General features: G+C 29.3%; 1 protein-coding gene across 1 annotated transcript in view; it reads right to left on the reverse strand.

Annotated features, from left to right (window-relative positions):
- The window catches only part of LOC127284407 (neural/ectodermal development factor IMP-L2), a 127841-nt gene that overhangs the window by 38704 nt on the left and 65310 nt on the right, over positions 1 to 23827 (reverse strand). The window contains exon 5 of the mRNA XM_051309817.1: positions 19114 to 19285. Coding sequence (XP_051165774.1) covers positions 19114 to 19285 — 172 coding nt within the window. The remainder of the gene's footprint in view (positions 1 to 19113; positions 19286 to 23827) is intronic.

Raw genomic sequence — 23827 nt, forward strand, 5'->3', positions numbered from 1 at the left:
CTTGAAATTAAACGCACAAAATATGCTATGTTAACAAGAGTGCATACTATTAAATCTATTACCTAATAAACGAAAAAAACCATAAATTTTGGGACTTTTTTAAGGTTTTCACCCTAAAAATCAAATTTTTGGGTATTGTTAGTATGATTTTCGTTATCAACGCATCAAAATACATAAAAGTACGTAGTTTAAAAATAACCAAAAATATTTTAAAAAAATTAAAAATTCAAAAATTTTTGAAAAATTCCGAAAATATTGTAAAAATTGTTTCCCCATTATCGGGCTAGGCTTAAAAGTTTCGTAAAAAGAATTAGTTTTTTTGAAAAAATCGATCAGTAGGTACGTCAAATGAGAAAAATGACTTTTTATCATTAAAACTCAAAAATTTGATAGTAAGTAATATCGTTTAAAAAAATTTTCGATTTTTTTGTTAAAAAGTACGGGCTGAATCCATCTCAGATCAGGCAAGCCGACTAGCTTGAAATCATGGATTTATCTGCCGATGAAATATGTTATTCTGTACAGAAAATAAAGAAACACGTATTTTTTTATTTTCCATGAAAATTATTTTCAACGAAGTTATTCACTTTTGAACTTTGAACGGTAAAACTCGAAAAGTACAGTGAAAAAAAATTGTTTTACTCGTAACTTTTTTTCTAATTAGTGTAATCAATTTTTCTTTTTTGGATCTTTTTAATGGTATTTGTCTCTTAAAAATCCCGTTTAAAATTTGTAAAAATCTTTAAAATTAACGAAATGGCGAATGATTTTCTGAAAATAAATAAGGTTAATTTTCTCAAAAACCCCACTTTTTTTTCTTTCAAATTTTTACCATAAATTCTTACAAATACGAGGAACAATTCCTAGGAGTTTCAAGCATGCTAAACCATTCTGTCATTCAGGGGATTTTTTTTTCGAAATTTTATTTTCTTCGAATTTTGAGATAATTGGTGCGGACTTTCAAGAACAAAACAATGTTGTGAAGCTCACTGAAGTAAGTCCTTTTATAACCAATAATGTTTGCATACATAATCACTGTAAAATAACTTGTGTTGAAGGTTCTATAAATCAAAACATGTGAAATTTAGTACTTTAAATTTCTTTAGAACCAAATTAAATATATTGTTAAGTTTGAAAAGAAAAATGTTTTTATAAATATTGTAATTCTTGCAGAAGTGCTTATTTTATCAAAGTTTTATTTAAATTCAAATTATCTTTGAAAATTTTTTTGCAAGTTACTTTAACTTTACATTTTTTCCAATTGAACATATATTTAGAAATTAGTATTTATGGATTTATTATTTGTCTAAATTCTATAATTTAAAATTGAAGACAGTTAATATTATGTAAAGTTAAATTTTAATAATTAAAAAATAAAAAATGGAATTTTTAATTAAGAAAACATTTTAAATCAAATATAAATTTTACAAAATTTGTTAAATTTAAAAACTGAAGTGTTTTATTAAATTTAAAAAAAATTGTTATTAGAATCATGAATAATTTTGTTTACTTACAAATAAAATATTTTTATTGCACATTAAAACATCTATTTAAATTAATTAAAATTTTTAATACAAATATTTAATTGAAAGTATTTATCAAATTTCTACTAAATCATGTTTAGCAGTTCGAGCCATGTAAGAGACCATATCCCCATTTTCATTGTGTTGAATTTTCCAAACGTGGCATTTTTGGATTCCTGCAATTTTTTCAACACTCTTCCATTGACGGATTTTTCCTTTTCGAAACTTTTCCAACTCCCTAGATGAGATTAGAAGCAGTTTAATCGAAGGAGTGTAATTCTGTACTTCTCTCACAAAAGACTCAGCACTGTCAATTACTTGAAGATGGGATTTTTGCAAATTATGAGTGCTGGCGAAATGCTTCACAATGCCGCCAATGCCATCACATGCACCTTTTCCGTGTCCTGTTGCAGAGAAAATCCACTGTTTATTAATATTCGATTCTGAGAACTCAAAAAATTGAAACCGATTTTTAAAATGAGCAGCGGCTCCATCTGAAAGAATTGTGGTTTCTTCTATTTCTTCTAATTCCAATTGCTCTTTACAGTTTTCTTGTATCATATTCAAGGCCAACATCGCATGAGCAGAATCGTGCTTCGTGTCATCAGCAACAACAGCAAAACTTTGTGGTTTTCCATTGTTGTAACAAACCACTGTAAAAATTGAAATCTGTTTTGTCTTCCAATAGGCACTTTGAATTTCATTCGGGAAAATCACGCTCCAATTTTCTGCAAAATCAACATGAAAAACCAGTTTCTTCGGATTCAATTTAGCTTCTTCTTTAACTCTTATTATTTCTTCTTTCTGAATATTTTTTATGTGCTTATGAACATTTGCTTTGAGAGTGTAGTTTTTCAGTTCACTTAAAAATGTACTGAAGCTCGTTGTTTTTTTTCACTAATTCGCCTTCATTCCACAAAGCATAGGTTATTTCACCGAGAGAAATTTCTTCACAAATTTTCAGAACTTGAGTGGTTATTCCTTCAGCACCAGGACACAAGCTAAATTCTTGAAGAATGCATTTTTCAGTTGAAGGTGAACACATTACGACTGTGAAGAGATCTTTTTGAAGTTTTTTAATATCCAAAAAGCGTTCTTTTCTTAAGCTTTTCAATGCAATAAGGAGAAGTTCAAAATTAGCACAGTATATACAAACGCACACTTCTCTTTGTGGATTAATTATTACCCATTTTGGTCTTAATGAGTAAAATTTTGATCTTCCAATATTTATAGCAGGATTTTTTTCTCGAAAAATTTGGTATGTTTCTTTAATACTTCTAGTTAAAATCCGTTTCACTTTTTTTTCTTTTCCACCATCGACATTAACATTTATAGCATCATTTTTATTTGGACTCTGCCTGGAAAAATCCAAATCATCATTCAGGTAATACTCTTGTGCTACTTTTATGTATATTCTAATAATTGTATATTCCTTTATTTCGTTTTAATTTTCTCGCTTCATCAATAATGTACTTAGTTGTTGTAAGCTTTGAAAGTAACGCATTTTTTAAGAGGGATTCGGGCAAAATTGTTAATAGACGGATCTTCTCGGATGTTGTTTCGCAATTTTGCAACGCCAAGTCAAAATTATTTATCCACTGGTCACAAAGATTACAGTCATTTCCGTTCTACAATGTAACGTCGTAAAGTTTCGAAAGCTTGCTGGTTGTTGCATTTGAAAATGAATCAGTGAGTTCTTTTCTTTTTCTGCAAACATAATGTTTTCGTTTATCTTCGGTCATTTCTAAATCTAATTCTCGCAAAGGTGAAACGTTCAATCGAAGGTTGGAAGATATTTCGTTAATTTCTTCAACTTGCGTTTCAAAATCCGGTTCAAACAAATCATCTTGTTCAAGTGTTTCAGGTTCACAATCGACAAAATTATCCTCGCTTGAATTACTGACACTATCGTCAAATATTTCCAAATTAGAAGACACCAAAAAATTTGAAGTGAATCGTTTATAACAATTTTTACAGACGCAATCATTAAAATTGATATTTTTTTCAGGAAACAAAGGTTGTAGCAATAGTGATAAACCTTCAAGTTTAATAAATTGATTATTTTCGGTGTTCCGTATGCGTTTTTTGTGCACATTAGCAAAATCAGGACAAACTTTACGATCTGCAGAAAAATAACTGCTTTCACTTCTACTCATAATTTTCAAAAATTAAACACTTAACATTAAAAGAACAGGGTACATTTCCAGTCCTGAAAATAACAATATAATCAAACTTTGTCTTCAAATCAGATAAACCAAAAGGTGAAGAAAAATTAAAACTTACTCAAAAACAAATCTTGAAATTTCGCTTTAAATATGAATACGAAAATTCAAACAAATTAATAAATATCCCTGCAATGTTTTCTTTGTCAAATTCCGTTCACTTAAGACAATAATAATTGTTGGTTATAAAAGGACTTACTTCAGTGAGCTTCACAACATTGTTTTGTTCTTGAAAGTCCGCACCAATTATCTCAAAATTCGAAGAAAATAAAATTTCGAAAAAAAATTCCCCTGAATGACAGAATGGTTTAGCATGCTTGAAACTCCTAGGAATTGTTCCTCGTATTTGTAAGAATTTATGGTAAAAATTTGAAAGAAAAAAAAGTGGGGTTTTTGAGAAAATTAACCTTATTTATTTTCAGAAAATCATTCGCCATTTCGTTAATTTTAAAGATTTTTACAAATTTTAAACGGGATTTTTAAGAGACAAATACCATTAAAAAGATCCAAAAAAGAAAAATTGATTACACTAATTAGAAAAAAAGTTACGAGTAAAACAATTTTTTTTCACTGTACTTTTCGAGTTTTACCGTTCAAAGTTCAAAAGTGAATAACTTCGTTGAAAATAATTTTCATGGAAAATAAAAAAATACGTGTTTCTTTATTTTCTGTACAGAATAACATATTTCATCGGCAGATAAATCCATAATTTCAAGCTAGTCGGCTTGCCTGATCTGAGATGGATTCAGCCTACGTTTAAAAACACACATTTTGAAAAAAAAGGCTTTCAAAATTAATGCATTTTTAAGGAAGTTATGAGCATTCAAAAATTAAAAGACATGAAAAACTCCCCAATTTTCAAAATTCCATAACTCGAAAACGGCTTGCTAAAAAAATCATTTTTAATTTAACAAAGAGACAATTTAACTTCCCAAAATGATTTTTCGTATTCTTCGTTCCAATAAGAAGGAATCTTATTGCTGGTTAATTCATTAACCGGAATTTGTACTTTAGCAATGTTGCGTAATTGTCTATGGTACCAGTTCACAGAACCGTTGAACTGACGCAATATTTTTCTATTACGGGGTGTTTAACGCTCGATAATTGGCTCGATGCACTTTAGATTAGGCTTTAACCTATCTTTATCGAAAAGTAATCCAAGGTACTCGACTGATGATTTCCCAAAATGAGATTTTTTTCCAATTGATAAACCCACTTTTAGTAAAATATCGAATACAATGTTTAAAATTTTAAGATATTCATCGAATGTTCTAAATACACAGGCACACAAAAAAAAGTGGTGTGGCCGAGACACTACAGTAGTATATTCCCATGTATTTTTCACCGCTGAATCCGAATCCAAAGTCGGAATAGTCAGATTGGCTCTTGTTTTTGAGTTATACTCAAAAAACGACTCAAAAAAAACTAATTAAAATAAAAAAACAAAAAAATTTTTTTTATGTCACTACACTAGTATATTTCCATGTATTTTTTACCGCTGAATCCGAATTCGAAGCCAGAAATGTCAAATTGGCTCAAACTTTTGAGATAAACTTAAAAAACTGCTTAAAAAATTAGTTAAAATCAAAAAAACGAAATTTTTTTTGGCCAACACACTACAATAATGTATTTCCATGTATTTTTTCCTACTAAATCCGAATTCGAAGCCAGAAATGTCAAATTGGCTCAAACTTTTGAGGTAAAAAGTTTGAGCCAATTTGACATTTCTGGCTTCGAATTCGGATTCAGTAGGAAAAAATACATGGAAATATACTAGTGTAGTGAGATAAAATTGTTTTGTTTTTTTATTTTAATTCGTTTTTTTGAGTCGTTTTTTGAGTATAATTCAAAAACAAGAGCCAATCTGACTATTCCGACTTCGGATTCGGATTAAGCGGTGAAAAATACATGGGAATATACTACTGTAGTGTCTCGGCCACACCACTTTTTTTGTGTGCCTGTGATATTATTATCTAATGAATGTTCGACAAATTCTTTTTTTAACAAATCTGTAAGAACCTGAAGAATGGCTGGCGCATTCATAAGGCCGAAGAGTATTTGTACCCATTCAAATAGTCCACCACCAAGAATTGCGAAAGCGGTGTATTCACGCGACTTTGAATCAATTGGTATATGGTGGAAAGCATCTGTGAGATCGGTAGTGCTATTAATAATACTGGGTGCGCTCAGTATGGTATCCATCTCATGGGGAAATATCTCTGCACGGAAAAACTAAGTTCGTCAATCATTAAGAGACTAGTCTATCACTTTGAGACGGGGCACTTTTTCCGTAGAATTTTAGTTAACTTTCTGCAATTGAAATATTAAAAACGAGCCATAGAATTTTTAGGATTCAGTATGTTACCAGTTATTTTTGATTTAATGTTAAACTATTAAAAGTATATGTCTGAAAGGTACTTAAGTAAAAATACTTTAATCTTTTCTACTTATAATACAAGGAAGTAACTTTGATTTATAGACAGTAGTCCATCGGCGTCCACGATTCCGGTTGATTGACTAATCCAAAATCAAAAAGTAAAATAGCATTTTAATCTGTAGGCCTCTAGCTATCGCTGGAACTAGGATTATTTAAGGGGAGGCACCATCCCCAATTTTGATACACTTAAATTTAAATTATTAAACGAATTTTTTATGTGGTTTTGAAATTTTTTGTGTCTATTTTGTCGTATAAGTAGAAAACTACTTGACCTTTTTCAATTATCCTAGTTCGGGCGATACCGACACATGTGCTGAACATGCCCTGTAAATTTGATCAAAATCGGTCAAGGGGTTTCTGAGATGTGTAGGATTAAAGTGTAAAAAATATCGAACTGTGCAACGAGAAAGTGTATTATCATTCTGTGCTAATCAGAGTTTGAAATTACTAATAATTGTGAAAAGAAATAAATTTTTTTTTGTTATTTATCAGTCTAACTATTTTCTGACAGTCATAGAAAATTTAACAAACAGTTTTCTAAATTTTAGTGAACATTCATTAAAGGTTCATGAATTCTTTCTAAATAGTAACAAACAGAGACTTTAAACCTTTAAACGATTTTAAGTCTTGTCTCAAAGTGACAGACTATTCTGTTAATGATTGACGAACTTATTTTTCCGGATGTTAATAGCAAGGCGTTGGAGTGGCCCTTGCCAGTTTTTCTGAATTAATCAAAAGATAAATGAACACAAGTTTTTAATAACTTTTTTTAAGAGGAAAGTTGTTAACAGTTAATAACAATCATTTTTCAACCCTTATTACAATTTTGTCAAGGCGTTCACGCCTTTTCAATATGTGTGGCGTTTATTAATGTTTCTGGTCAGTCCCCTTAATGTGACTTTCACCAGACATACCTTTAATAGTGTATTACGATTCTAGGCCAGAAAGATGAATTTCCTGGCGGGCGAGATATATATGCCTGCCAGGACATCCAGCTTTCTGGTCGTGTGTCGTATACAATTTTTCAGTATCCCCAATCGAAAGTATGTTCAATAATCTTCTATTATATTAAGTTAACAAATTTCCAAAAACGACACCGACCCCGTGACCTCGACACCGTCCTTGGAAAATGTATTTTCACTTATTTTCAAATAAATCAAAATACTTTGCCATATGCTTTTAGAAAATCTTACATACTTTTTTTTGTAACATGTTTTTTTTAATTTTAACCCGAAAAAGGGTTATTTTGCATTTTCATCCCAAATAAAGGGTTATTTTGCAATTTTATGCAATTTTTTACGAATTTTTTGGATATATACCTTTAAAATTACTCTATTTTTAAATAGTTACATATAAACAATTTTTTTCAATTTTTTATGGTTTTTTTAAAATTATTTATTGTTGTTTTTCAAATTTTTAGTTAGGAACCTATAATATTGTGCCTAATTTTAAGTGTCATTGAAATCAGTTGTTAACTTAATAATTTTAATATTTCTTATTTTAAACCGAAACATCTTCTATTATATTAAGTTAACAAATTTCCAAAAACGACCCCGTGACCTCGACACCGTCCTTGGAAAATCTATTTTTACTTATTTTCAAATAAATCAAAATACTTTGCCATATGCCTCTATAAGTAATAGCAAATAAGGATTATACGGCACAACAAATCTATTATCTGCTTTTCTATTTTTTTTCATAGAATTGAAATTATTCTCAAACTATAGATGGACACCTGCATCCTGTACCACATAGCACAATTATCGCTTTTACATTGACTACAATCATCTGCCATATTGTAATTGTGCCAAAAAAATAAAAAATTCTTTTAAATATTGTTGCAAATTATGTAGACAATTTTTTATAAAACTGTTGGAGAGTATTAAGTTTAATTTTGTAGGTGTAGATGACGTCTTCCAAAAGGAACCTTTTTTGGTGCACTTAATTCCGGACAACAAGTAATATATGTAAAATCAAACAAGAATCTCTTTATAAAGGTTTACTCTGGATAATAAAAATAAAAATCGATATTTTAAAAGGTTTTTCGATTTATTACGAACATTTCTCTCAAAAATTTGCAAAATCTCCATGTGTTTGTGGGGCAATTTACAGCAATATAATATAATATAATTTAAGATAAAAAAATATATTATAATATAATATGATATATTATTATATAATATAATATATTATAATATAATATAATTAATATTGTTGTCATAATTATAATAAAAAAAACATCTAATATTTAACAATTGTCATTTCATTCTTCAATGATACTGATCAAAATTAAGATAAATTTTATACAATATTAATAAGATATTGATTTAAAACATAAATTATATATATATATAATATTCATAAACTACAATAAGTAAACAACAATAAGTACAACTATAACCGAGCAAGCGTTAGCGAGCGAGGAATACATCGCTAGTTAATATTAATTAATAAAATGTCATTAATAGCATATCTATACTGTGCCTAATGTAACGGAGTGCGTTAGCGCGCTCTCGTGGCCACCTCTCGAAGCGTGTGGTGAAATGTACTTGGTATCTGCTCTTTGCCTCGATCAGCTGACAGCTCGCCCGCCCACCTTTTGCATAACCGAGGCGGAGGTCTTTGCTGATTGGGGCAGGCATCAAAAAAATTTGCAAAAGAAAAAAATCATGCAAAAAAAAGGAAAAAGTAATAATCATATTTGAGAAATGTAGTCTTTCTGCCAAAGGATCTAACCACCTGTGTACATTTGTGCTATTAACCTCCAAGATGTATTGTTTATTATAGTTATACAGATGACAAAAGGAAAGAAATTATTTAAGGGAGAGTCGGTAGTGGCGAGACACGTTTTGTTTTTTTGTTATAGCACTCACATTTTCAAGAACATCAAGTCTGTATATGAGGCATTCTATTTCAAATCGTACCACCTACAAATGACTATCGAGGGTAGAACACTTTTCATACATAATTTATTTTATTTAAAAGTCTTTAAATTTAAAATGTAAATAATGCTTTTAATAAAGAATTTTTTAAGCTTTAAGGTAGTATAAGGCTATATTTAAAAAAAAATTATTTCTTGGTTTAATTTGCATTTAAAAACTTTGACAGTTAATTTCTCAAAATATGTCATTTTCAATGTTGTTGAAAGTTGTCTCAAAAGAAGGATTAAATTCTCTAGTTTCTACCATCCAAAGATTATAATGGGCTTTTCAGTGGATCCAGGGAAAAAAATAAAATGTAAATTCACTTTTTACTGAATTTGGCGTAGGAAACGTAACCCTCTTGAATTTCACGTCAGAGTCAAAATCATTTGTTTTTTTAATTCTATTAAAAAGGTTTAATTTTATTTTAACCTCGAAGAAATTAATTTAAAATAGAATTATGTGAGTTAAATAAGCATCATAATATAATTTTAATATTTTGCTATTATGTCTTCAATACAATATAGTAGATGCGTAAATCCATTCGAAAAAAAAGATCATGGTATAGGAAAGAATTTAAGAAATATTTCTTCAAACATAAAAGAAAGATTTCCAAATATTACCGCTAAAGGATCAAAAATTTGTAATAGTTGCAGAAAAGAAATTTATGCATTATCAAATACTCATGAATCGTTTGAAAATTTTTCAGGTAAATACATGAATAATAAGGGATTTTATTTTATAAAAATATTTAAATATTATAAAGAATTCGTTCAAATTTTTAGTCGCAAATGGAGTTGAAGAATCGAATAATTTAAATGCGGATAATTTAGTGAGTCCTATAGAGGCGAAATATCAAAATTTTGAAGAATATCGCGAAGCAGGTCTTGAAGTATTACAGCAAATAATTGAAAAATTTCAAAAGTCTACTTGTGAAGAAGAAAAAATTTTGTTTTTGACATTAGCGCCAAAATCTTGGGGGTATCAAAAGTTAGCAAAAGAATTTAACGCAACATATTATCAAGCCAGAAAAGCAAAGAAACTTGTTGCAGAGCGAGGAATTTTATCCTCATCAGATCCAAGAGCAGGTCATCCCTTATCGCCTGAAATTAAAAATCTTGTTAAAGAATTTTATGAGTCCGATGAACACAGTAGAGTAATGCGAGGATTAAAAGACTGTATTTCAGTAAAGCAAGCTGATGGTTCACGAATTTATGCACAGAAACGATTACTTTTAGCTAACCTCTCGGAATTGTATAGCTTGTTTAAAATGGAAAATGAAGGTATAAAACTTGGATTAGCAAAATTTTATCAATTAAGACCATCCTATTGCGTTTCAGCAGGTTCTAGTGGTACACACATAATTTGCGTTTGCATTTACCATGAAAATGTAAAACTGATGATTGATGGATCAAAAATGAAAGAATTGACTAAAAACTCTGAAATGAAATTAACGGACTATCAAGAGTGTAAATTTAATTATTTGTGATGACCCAACGCCTGAATGTTACTTAAACGAATGCAAAAAATTCCCGGGAAAGAAAAGAATTGTCGAAATTTTAAAATTAATTTTTGACGAGAATGAAATCGAGAATATTGAATATGAAATTTGGCAAAATAGTGACAGAACTACTATGAAGAAAGAAATTTCGAATGTTGATGATTTTATCAAAGATTTTGAAGAAAAAATATTAAAGCTAAAAGTACACGATTTTATTTTTAAAGAACAGTTATCTTTTTTAAAAGAAACTAAACAAAATTTGGAAGGAGGACATTTTTTAATACTATTCGATTTTGCCGAAAATTATACTTTCGTAGCTCAAGACTCAGTTCAATCCTTCTACTGGAACAATAACCAGGCATCTTTATTTACTGTAGTGATTTATTACAAAGAAAATGGGAAACTTGAGCATAAAAGTATGATTGTAATTTCCGATAATTTAACTCACGACACGATTTTCGTATATCAATGTCAAGAATTGATCATTTCTTATCTCAAAGAAAAATTTAATCCCAGCAAGGTTATTTACTATTCTGATGGAGCACCACAACATTTTAAGAATAAAAACAGTTTTATTAACCTCAGGTTTCATCTAGATGATTTTGGAATTCCAGCCGAATGGCACTTCCATGCAACAGGACATGGTAAAGGTCCGTGCGATGGAATCGGTGGTAATCTTAAATGTCAAGCTAAACGTGCAAGTTTACAACGGAAATCTAATCAACAAATATTGACACCATTAGCGCTTTTTGAATGGTCTAAAGAAAATTTAACTGAATCGGAAATTAGGTTTATCCAAAAACATGCTTACGACACAACTAAAGCTATTCTCGAAAAAAGATTCAACGATGCTGTGACAATTCCTGGAACCCAACAATATCACTCATTTATTCCTATTTCTAATAATGAAATGATTTTGAGGAAATTTTCATCTTCAAATGAACAAAAAATTTTCCCAACACGAAAACGTCATTTGGAAAAGTGTTTAGTACAAAAACCTCTTACTCAAAAATATTGTAAAAGAAGAAAAACTTAATTGTTACTAGTTGTTTAACTTTTTTAAAAAATTATAATTTGTTTGTTTGATTTATATTAAAAATATTTAATTAACTATAATTAAAAATAAAAAATTTTATGATTAAAGCAAGAAAATGTGTTTTTCAATAGTGTATTTAATTACAAACAATATTAATTTAAATCACTGCTAAAATTTATCTAAATAATTAAATATTTGCAATAATTCAATTATTTATAATACATTATTATTACAATTAGAATGAAAAATTTAATTTTTTTAATTTAAAAAATTGTTACTTTCATTTTGCAATAAAATTCAAAATGGTAATTAATTTGATATTATTAATATTATGAATATATAATTATATAAAATAAAAGATACATAACAATTTAAATAATACAGATATATTATTAAATTATATTTTTGCTTAACAACTTTGAGAAATTGATCTTTTTAATAGAATTAAAAAAACAAATGATTTTGACTCTGACGTGAAATTCAAGAGGGTTACGTTTCCTACGCCAAATTCAGTAAAAAGTGAATTTACATTTTATTTTTTTTCCCTGGATCCACTGAAAAGCCCATTATAATCTTTGGATGGTAGAAACTAGAGAATTTAATCTTTCTTTTGAGACAACTTTCAACAAAATTGAAAATGACATATTTTGAGAAATTAACTCTCAAAGTTTTTAAATGCAAATTAAACCAAGAAATAATTTTTTTTAAAAATAAAGCCTTATACCACCTTAAAGCTTGAAAAATTCTCTATTAAAAGCATTATTTACATTTTAAATTTAAAGACTTTTAAATAAAATAAATTATGTATGAAAAGTGCTCTACCCTCGATAGACATTTGTAGGTGGTACGATTTGAAATAGAATGCCTCATATATATCCATGGACAGGTGTGACTCTATTCTGCAAATTTAACTTATACAGTTACAGAACAGATATCGGAAAAAAAAGTTATTGCCGATTTACGATAATGTCTCGCGACTACCGACATAAAAAATCGTCCGTAGTGGCGAGACACTATCTTAAAATCAGAGTCTTCATCGTTCAAACGTAACAAAAACAAAGGAATCAAAGAGAAAGAGTATAATAATTGATGCCTTTAAATCATAATATTGTTTCATTCAATCATAAAAATACAGGCAAATATTTTTCTGATTGTGAGCCGCTAATCCATGTCACAGTTATTAAAAACAAATAAGCTTTTCTTCCTGTTCATCTTTTTCAATTTAAACTATAGTTATGAAAAATATTGTCGACAAAACGTACAAAAATTATATCAAATTCATTAGGACATGTACAATATTATTAGATATAAAAAAGCCACTGCCGACAACAAGTGTCTCGCCAATGCGGAAACAGCATTTTTCGGTAATGACGATGTACAATCCTATGCATCGAACAATAATTCATAAGTAGTGCTCTGGAAATTTTGAAGGAAACTTAAATACTAAAGACTCAAAACATTTAACCCTTCAGAAAATTCCGGAAATTTTTATATATTATCACTTATACCGATGGGAAATAAAACTTTTAAAATATCTTGAAACTGTTATTAACAGTATAGCGATATTTCGTACATCAAAAACGTATATATCATATTGAAAAGTTAAAGCACAATAAAACTTGACTTTCAGACCAGAAGTGCCAGCACAGTCAGTTCAGCTGTCTGAAATATCCTAATGTCTCGCCACTGCGGACAACGCCCTAGTTTAAAAATTCAAAAAAAAGAAAAAACACTCGTTCAACTGCATTATATTTATACATAAATTTAAAAAAATAATTTAGTTATGAGGTTATTCACAGCCTATGTCATAACAAAGGCTTTGAAATAAGCGTTGCTATGTGGTTGCTAAGCTAGCTGGCCACGAAAATCTCGTAGCCAATCAGAGCGCACGTTGGCTCGAGCAGGCCACAAAAGTTGGTGTTCCCGAAAGAAAATTGGGACGGGAAGATCGTACTTTCGGTTAGAGGATACAGAAAAGGTATTTTACCGGAAATACTTGTCAATGCCAAATTGAATTTCAAATCGGTTCTCCGAATGGGACTTTCAAGAAAAATACTTTTCAATGACATATAATTTATCACTTAAGTCCTTAACAAGGCTTTTAACCTCATAGAAAAAACTGAACTCAAAATGAGTAACGTACGATACTCATTTTGATGTGATCTGGTTTGACTCATTTTAAGTTTTTAGTGAAATGTTTCAAATTGAACCCGGTTAGGTTTATTTTGAGTTCGAGATTAATGTTAAATTATCGTGAACAAACAAATAATTACTTACAAAAATATTAAATAAAATAATGGTTTTCAATAAAAAAAAGTATAGACGTTGTTGACTTCATTAATAACTGTATTAGAGTCAATCGTATAAAGCAGAAGTGGCTGAGCGCAAAAGGCGCTTAATTTAAAAATTGTTAAAATAAAGTGAATATGTAATGAAAAAAATATAAATATGAAGAAAATTTACATATTTTCACAAATATTACACAAGAATCAAATACATTAATATTCTTTAAGTATAATTTACTTTAATATTTATTTTATATAATTAACAAGATTCTGCAGTACTACCAATATGAAAATATCACAATGTAGAACATAAGTTATATTTTTATGCTACAGCCCTAAATAGTGCACTTATCAGAGATACACGTTACTTAACCGAATTTTCACTTAATAATAGAAATATATTAGTTCACCGAATTGATATTTAAAGAATTGTTATTAGCCTTAAATGACACTCAACCGAAATTCCAGACAACAGAATTGTCATTTAACGGAATTATACTAAATCCTCACATGACTGAGTTCATTTTTTGACGTCCGCGGCTGAAATGGGTCCGAGTGACCCAGCTGCTTTAATTTAATAAAAAACAAGATTTTAATATCCGGATATTCAATATTTTATGCTCACATATTGTTTAAAATGTACGTTATGAAATTAGCTTATCTAATTAAATAACGATTTTGGAAAAATATTTCCTTACATAAAAGTAGTTGAAAAAGCAAATTGTCTGGGTCCAAGGAAACCAGCTCATCTGCGCAAAGGTTAAACCCACATGTCAATTAACTGAATTATTATTTGGCAGGCTTGTCAATTAACCGACACGTCAATTGACAGAAATGTCGTTTAAGCGAATTGTCTGTCGTTGTAAATTTTTAAAATCTGATATATTCCTGAACAGTAATCCTGAAACCCCCTATAGGTAGTGATTATGGCAACCTTAGCTTTACTTTTAAAATTTTTAGTGCGCCATGTTGGATCCGCCATTTAAAATTTTGAAAATCTGACGTCATATTCGTAATGAGTAACTCCACAAACCCCCAAGTAACAAGTTTCAAGCCAAACTTATCAGGTTTAAAAAAATTTTCGCCAGATTGGATCAGTCATTTTGAATTTTAAAGAAAAAAGTAAAAACTAACGTCATATTCGCAATCAGCGACCCTGAAACCCCTCCAGCAACAAGTTTCATGTAAATACGTTAAAATTTTAATTTTGTCGTCCACCATATTTGATCCGCCATTTTGAATTTTAAAAAACTGACATCGGATTCGTAATCAGCGCCCCTGAAAACCCTTGAGCAGTAATTTGCATGATTCGATTAAAATTATCTGCAACTTGTTACTCGGGGGTTTTTGGGGTCAATTTATTAAAATAGAGTAATATTTTTATTCTTATAAGAGAGCAAAAAGAATAATTAGTTATACCTTCTAATTTTTTATTGAATTTACGCCTAGAATCAGCTGTAATATTATACACCCAGGATATACCGCGGGGAGGTTTCTAGTCCGATTTAAAATCCCATTTTTTTGTTTTTTTTTTAATTTTTTTTAATTTTTGTATTTTTTTGTTTTTTTTAATTTTTGTATTTTTTTGTTTTTTTTTAATTTTAACTTTTTTAAAGTTTTTGTTTTTTTTAGGGTTTCGTACCCAAAGAGGGAACCCTATTAAAATTTTTCGAATGAACTCATGTATCAATGATGAATATGCCGACTTAATTATCTTCGAAAATTGCTTCTTCTGAATGTTCTAAGTCATCTAGCAAACTGGAACTGAATTTAAACCAATGATTTCTATGTCTTCAGATTGAACTTCAATTTCGCCTTCATTTTCGCTGTTATTCCCATAGTCATCAATCTGATCATCTAAGGAAAGTAATTACTTAACTGCTGTTGGTAACGGTAAACGTTTCCTTTTGTTTATTCAAGACAACGCAAACATACTGAACACAATTGGATCAAAGGAATCTATTAATCGATTAAAGAGATCCTCTAAGTTTGATTTTACTGCACTGTCTGCTGTGCTTCAACCTGAAATTCCTGTAATTCTTGTTTCGCGACTCTGATGCCTCTTTTCCATACATACCTGTACTGGTAGAGTACAGTTTCTTATTATTTTTGCAGCATGAATTAAAATTTTATGAAGAGGTGATGGCATTGGGTACCAAGGATACAAGGAAACGTACAACAATCAATTCCTTAACATTCTGCAAAAATATCTGCATTTTGAAATGCGATATGTGCAGAGTTTCCATCATTAGTTGTGCCATCTCTACCAGCTTTCGGTTTTGATCGAATATAAACATATTTGTTTCTTTCCTAATATTGCTCAGATTATTAAATTCCTTTGGTGTTGATTTACAAATGGGGCAACTCTGTGCAGATTTTGTACCTGTGACAATTTTCAGAACTTTCCCATCAATTAAAGTTAAATGATTAGAAAAGTGAACCTTAACTTTGTAATCATCATTTATAATCACTTATAAAGGAAGTAGCTCAGCAATCTCATTATCTGTTTCAAGTTTTTAAGACAAAATTACCCCAAGAGCTTGTGGTTTTAATAATCTTTTTGTTTCTCTAAGCTCGTTGTAAGTAGGCCAAATATCAGCTCCGCAAATCTTTGACTCGTGTTGTATACTACTATATGTTTCTTTAGACAAATATTGATCGAATAAGAAAACTAAAGCCTCTAATGGTGTTATCATTCTTATTACATTCTTTTCAACAGTTTTTATCAAGCTTAGTATTTCTGAAGGACGAGACGAACTTTTACTAATTTCATCTGTTACAGTTGTAACATTATGCTGCTTTAATTTATTATATGCATATCGTGCAGCAAGAATAAGTCTTTGTGGATCATGAGAATTAGCGGAACTAATCTAAACAATTTCTCGACTTTTTGATCTAGCTGATTTATCATTAAAATCAAGCGGTTTTCTACCTGAACTTGTTTCGGCTTTTGTACTTAAATCAAAGAAAACAAATTCTGAATCAAGACAATCTTTATTTTTTAACTGAAATCTATCATTTTTTCTAACAGCTGCTTAATATTTAATCTTAAATTTTGATTTTAGAGAACTTATTGCTTTTTCAATGCAAAGTACATTTTCCATTTCTAAATCTGCTTTATTTTTATCATATTTAGCCAAAATGAAAGTAATTGGGTCTGCTTCTGGTGATTTTCTAAGAAAATCAATCACTTCTCTTTTTGTGATTTTCATATTACTTCAAACAAGTAAGATATTTCTTCAATTTAATCTAATGTATACTACATTCGCATTCTAGTAGTAGCTCGGAATAATTATTAACTACCTTTTTCCTTTTAAAGGTAATCTTTTCACTGACCTTTAAATAAACAAAGGACTTTACAAAAATGACTTTACGCAATATGATGTATGTATGTATCGGGTATGAGAGTATAGTATAAGAATATGGTATGGAAGTCAATGGCTATACAAAGATTTTTCTTGTTTCTAAATCCAAATCTATAGTTTTAATTAGTATTTAGTACTTTTAAAAAAATTTTAATTTTGAGCGAAAATTCATGAAACTCCTCAGTAAACATTTGCAACCACATTAATCGATTTTTTATCGAGTTTTGAGCGATTTAATTGAGTTTTAAAAAAAATCGTCCGTCATTTTGGATCCGCCATTTTGAATTTTTAAAAACTAACTTCAGATTCGTAATCAGCGACCCTAAAAACCTTCAAGTAATAAGTTTCAGATAATTTGAATCGATTTTCACAAAAGTCGTCCGCCATATTGGATCCGCCATATTGAATCTTTTAATTTTGCAAAAAAAGTTCGATTTAGTGATACTAGAAACATACTACATATTAATATATATGTGTATTTTTTAAAATTCTATTTCAGTTCATATTTGTTACGAAAACTTCAAATTTTTCGTACTTTTCATGAGTTAATATGAAATTTTAGATATGTTTCTAGAAAAGCGCAAAATGGCGCATATACAATCCATTCAGTACACTATAACAAAGATATTTGCACTTTAACTGAGTCATTTGGAAGCGGAGCATCGGGGAGCATTGAATTGGAAGTTTCTCAAAAATAATAAAAACAGAGATTTGGATGATTTCACTTTTTAAAAAAATACAAAATCAGTATAAATATTTATATTTTTAACGATTTTCCATACTTTAGTAACAGAAAAAGAAAATAACATAGTTTAGCGACATTTTCAGAACTAATTTTTATTGTAAAATATGTTTAAACATCATTTTGACATCTTGCTTTTTGAATGCAACTTTCATGTTTAAACTATTTCCAAAACGAAATTTATAAATAAAAATGGCCAATACTGCAGTTTTTTGTGTAAAAACATGTGTCGAATAGGATGGAATAATTGATATTTCATTAAAATTAGACGGAAAAATTGGTATTTTGGCTACCATCGGATTCGTAATCAGCCACCCCAAAAACATTAGAATACTTAGTAATACTGAAATTAAATTAATTACTTCTTTTGTACTGTACACTCAAATTCGCCCTGTCGAAAAAGGTGTCACGACGCGACTTTTTGTAGGCTATTTATATACCCTAAAGTGTCAAAAGATTAAATATTTTTTCGAATTATATTTGCAAAATTTTACAATTATAATTTAGATTTAAAATATTGAATATCTTGCTATTAAATCTTGCTTTTATTAAATTAAAGCAGCTGGATCCCTCGGAGCCACCTCAGCCGCGGACGTCAAATAATGAACTCAGTCATGTGCGGATTAATTGCATTTTGGTTAAATTACATGTGGTGTATATTTCTGCGTTCCCAAACAATCGCTTTACTAGAAGCATTGTAAAATTTCTGTTCATAGCTCTAAAATGAGGGTCTGGGTAGAAGTAGAACTAAGTTTGAAGTTATTATCGACTTTTATCGTTGTCAAATATGATGTATTTGTTTGTTGACCTATGAAATAATTTTAAGGTTATGTTCGATTCTTGAAACTACAACAGCGATATCTTTTTGTAAGATAGGGATATATAATAGAAAAAAATAATTACAGTGGAACCTCGATTATCCGATAGGCACCGGACCAGCACTATGCCGGATAATCGAAATGACGGATAATAGAGGTGCATAAATTTACTATTTTTATTTTTAACAATTTTCGTCACTATATTATAATTTCAAATGATTATATATATTGTACTACGCATAACTCTTAAAAGTTTTACTTACTATCTACTATTAGTAAAGTGCTTGCAAGTTGAATTTCAGTACCAGCAACCCCAGCACAGTAAATTAACCCTTCGTCTTCAGGTGTAACACAATCTATAACTAATTTGCCATTTACACGAGATAATCCTTCCCACGATGCATCTGCTATACCATTCTTTAAAATTTCTGTAATCTGTAAAATATGAAATGTTTGAAATATCAAGAGCATTGTTACATAAAAACAAATATTACTTAAAAATTAGGTGGAGAAATAATTATCTTGCATATATAGTAATAATGTCTGTATAAAAACTTTTTTAATTCAAAACTTATATGAATACCAAAAGTATTACATTAAAGTGACGCTCAGTAAATTTTGTCCACCCTACAGAATTTTAGGCGTTACAAAAAGTTTTATATTTTTGTTTCTAATAAAGAAAAAAGAATAAACAATAACTTTTTTTAAAGCTTATCCCAGTCGAAAATCTTACGCTTTATGAAGCTAAGTAAAATGCCCGTTTAAAGCGCTAGGATAGCTGCTAAGAAGCAGTGGGAAAGCTATCAGGAAGCATGTTATGTCCGATTTTTCGCTTTCTAAACGCTTCGCCTTACGAGTTCATCACGTGGTCATAAATATCTCTGTTGAAACCTAAGTTTATTATTTATGAATATAATTGTCATTTTGAAACGTGTTCCGTTTTCAATATTTTACTACTTAATCCGTGTTTTGTCTACTTATCTTAATCTCTGTTACTGCTACCTTCGCATCGATGGGTGTCAACTCTAAATTACGGTACTTCTTCGAATAGCCCTATCTATTGTAATTTGTCCTTAACCATTTTGCACTTAACGATATTTCTCCGTTTTCACCTTCATCCCCTCCACTGTTACTTTCCCCTTCCACTTTTTACAAATCGTTATTCGCACCTCTGTCGATGTAAAACTAAAAATCTTCACCAGATTAAAAAATTTCAACCGTATACTAGAGCACACAATACTAATTTAAGCTCTCAATCTATGTATTAGTACCTTCCAGTTTTTGATTGTATATTAAAGTTACATTGTTTTATTTAAACATAAAGTTATTATTTGATGCAACCTATAACAAACCTCAGCACGGAATTCCAATTAGCAACTTTATTCAAACGAAAATTAATAAATTGCAAAAAGATTGGTAACGTCAACAATCTCCTCGTGATGTAAGATAAATTTACAAAATGGGTAGAGTTGCATCCCCCCGTTAACAAAAATCGCAACCAATTTTACAAGTCTGAAAGAAAAAATGAAAAAAATTCTGTGAAATGTTAGTTAACTTTATGGCAGACGAGCTGCGCAGAGATGCGGTGCGCATTTCTTCCAAAGTTCTGCTACAGCCTTTATGTTTCTGCTATAGACTATATAAGTAAAATGTCAATATGAAATTCCACAAACAATTTGCAGTCAATATCTGGCTAAAAATTGACCTCGATAAAAATAAATTTTCTTTTATGTTTCTGAATAATTAAAAAGTAATGTTCAGTGCAAAACCTTTTCTTGAAAGTGATGAAAAATCTCGTCATGTAGTATATAAGAACAGTGACTTTCAGTGTTATATTTTTTAACAGTCATAGAAAATTTAACAAACAGTTTTCTTTCTAAATAGTAACAAACAGAGACTTTTAACCTTTAAACGATTTTATGTCCCATCTCAAAGTGACAGACTATTCTGTTATTGATTGACGAACTTATTTTTTCCGTGCACACAGTACTCAATGCTCTGCAGAAAATAATCACTACATTTTTTTGACAGAAATCAGAGTTTCGTTTCATATTAGTAGACAACAGATTATTCAGAGCTACGAATATAACAATAAATTCTTTGCTCGAAGTCGTGACTGCTTTTCTCACAGCTCTGAGTACTGTGTAGAATTATTTTTTAGAATTTAGAAAATAAAGGAACGTTTAACGTTCCTTGCCGAATGCAAGGGTACCCTATTGAAAAAAAACACGTATAATAATACGTATAATTATACGTATAATTGTACGTATAATTATACGTATAATTGTACGTATAATTATACGTATAATTATACGTATTATTATACGTATAATTATACGTATTATTATACGTACAATTATACGTATAATAAGACATACGAATTTGAAACAAGAATTATACGTATAATTATACGTATAATAATACGTATAATTAATTATACGTATAATTATACGTATTATTATACGTATAATTATAATTCTATTAAAAATAGAATAATAGAATAGAATAGATTAATTAGTAGCAAAATTGCGCTGAAAATTTTTAAAAATTTTAAAATGCAAATTAAATTTCACAAAAAAAAATATCGTCGAATGTCAATTCAAGCAGTCACCCATCCAAGTACTAACCGCGTCCAACGTTGCTTAACTTCTGTGATCTGATGAGAACTTGTTCCTTCGCCTTGGTGTTTCCGCTGTCTTGTCTTGATTAATAACTTTGTCGTATAAGTATCACTAAAAGTGAGGTTAGGTGCGATACAATACTTATACGACAAAGTTATTAATCAAGACAAGACAGCGGAAACACCAAGGCGAAGGAACAAGTTCTCATCAGATCACGGAAGTTAAGCAACGTTGGACGCGGTTAGTACTTGGATGGGTGACTACTTGAATTGACATTCGACGATATTTTTTTTCGTGAAATTTAATTTGCATTTTAAAATTTCTAAAAATTTTCAGCGTTATTTTGCTACTAATTAATCTATTCTATTCTATTATTCTAGTTTTAATAGAATTATAATTATACGTATAATAATACGTATAATTATACGTATAATTAATTATACGTATTATTATACGTATAATTATACGTATAATTCTTGTTTCAAATTCGTATGTCTTATTATACGTATAATTATACGTATAATAATACATATAATTATACGTATAATAATACGTATAATTATGCGTATAATTATGCGTATAATTATACGTATAATTATACGTATAATAATACGTATAATAATACGTATAATTATACGTATTATTATACGTACAATTATACGTGTTTTTTTTCAATAGGGTAGTTACTGTGTCTCACTTCGACGTTAGCAAACAACAAAAAAAAAATTCTACTCGCGCACTTGACAAAAACCCGAACAAAAATTTTGTCTGAAAAGTAATACATTAAAACATTGAAACAATAAACAAATATTCCAACATCAATCCAATTTCATCATTTTTCACAATTTACTTCAAATAATTACTGTGTATTTGTGAGTGTATTTTAATTTATGTGTATTTTCAGAAAGAAAATTTATTTTTCACTCTTTACTGAAGTCTCAACTTTTTCTTTTTATAAAACATTTTCTCTAAAATATGAGCGATATATCCCACCGTTGCCACCATTTTGTTAAAGACGGAAGTTAAATTAACAAAAGAAAATTTTTGAAAAATAATAATATTTTAATTACCAATTTAAATGTTATTATTAGCAATTCCGCTCATAGGTAAAGCGTAAATGCTCTTCGCTAAACAATGTTTAAAATAACGTAGTGGACTACCTCTCAGTATATTATCAATTCAATAAACCCGGATAGACGGTATTTGAGAGAAAATGTTGAAAAGAAACATGAGACAAAAGTATTTCAAAGTGAAATAAATAAATGAAATCAAATTAAATTAACACTCAGTTTATTACAATTTATTCTCAATGTATTTACCTTAATACATGAAAAGAAAGGGTTTATTACACAATTCAATAATCAATTTAATTAATCTACTTGACTTACGTCAAGTTTCACAAATAACAGCAAGAAAGATTCTATTTCCAAAATACAATTTCTATTTTTTACGAAAGATGTTTGTGTGTTTGTGTAAATGTATGTTTAATTTCTTTTAAAAAGAAACTGTTTCAATAAAAGGCAATTATTAAAGAGACTCACCAAAATAATAATTATAATCAGACCAGAATAAAGTATCGTATTACTTAAATACTCGTGTTTGTCACTTGATGCTTGAGTGTGGAAGTCTTCTCTTACATACTTTTATTTAATACGATTTGCTCAATACTATCTATTTAACTTTTTATATTCTTAAAGCACTTGCACTTTTAATATTAAAAACCAAAATCAACCCTGACCCGGGGAATATTCAATATTTTCAACTACTTTTTGTGGAACTTCAATAATATATAATCATCCGCCTTTTGCGGGAATCAACACAACATCCGCTCTGCGGGAAATGATACTGAACACTTGAACTCCCCTTTTTGGTCGAAAGACCGACTATTTAAAATCCTTACAACAATGAGATTGGTGACAATGATCACTCCCGATTCATGTAGAAGGAGAGTTGATTTTGCAACCTACTCTTCTTATAATTTTCCTTAATATTGCTTAATCTTTCAAATGGATTAAGTAACTGTCATAATATTGAAGACCCACATTCAAATGACATAATGAGAATTTAGATCATGTTATTATTTTGTAATTCATTTCAAATTAATTATTCATTATTAAATAAATTATACGAAAAGACTTTTGGCATGCTTAAAGATAATTTTGAAACAATAATTAAAAATATTCACATTAAAAATGTGTGTTGTGTTTTATATTACAAATATTCAAAAATAATTGATAAATAACGATTAAAAAAAATTATGTTTGTTAGGAAAATCTGTCCCTAACAAATATCCCCCTTCCTTCTGGCTGACGTCCCTTGGCAGCCTGTGTAGGTGTGATGTCATCAAATATAATTT

Source organism: Leptopilina boulardi, unplaced genomic scaffold (genome assembly GCF_019393585.1).
Source record: "Leptopilina boulardi isolate dan_hultmark-lab unplaced genomic scaffold, ZJU_Lbou_2.1 LbouV2_324, whole genome shotgun sequence".
NCBI lineage: Eukaryota > Metazoa > Arthropoda > Insecta > Hymenoptera > Figitidae > Leptopilina > Leptopilina boulardi.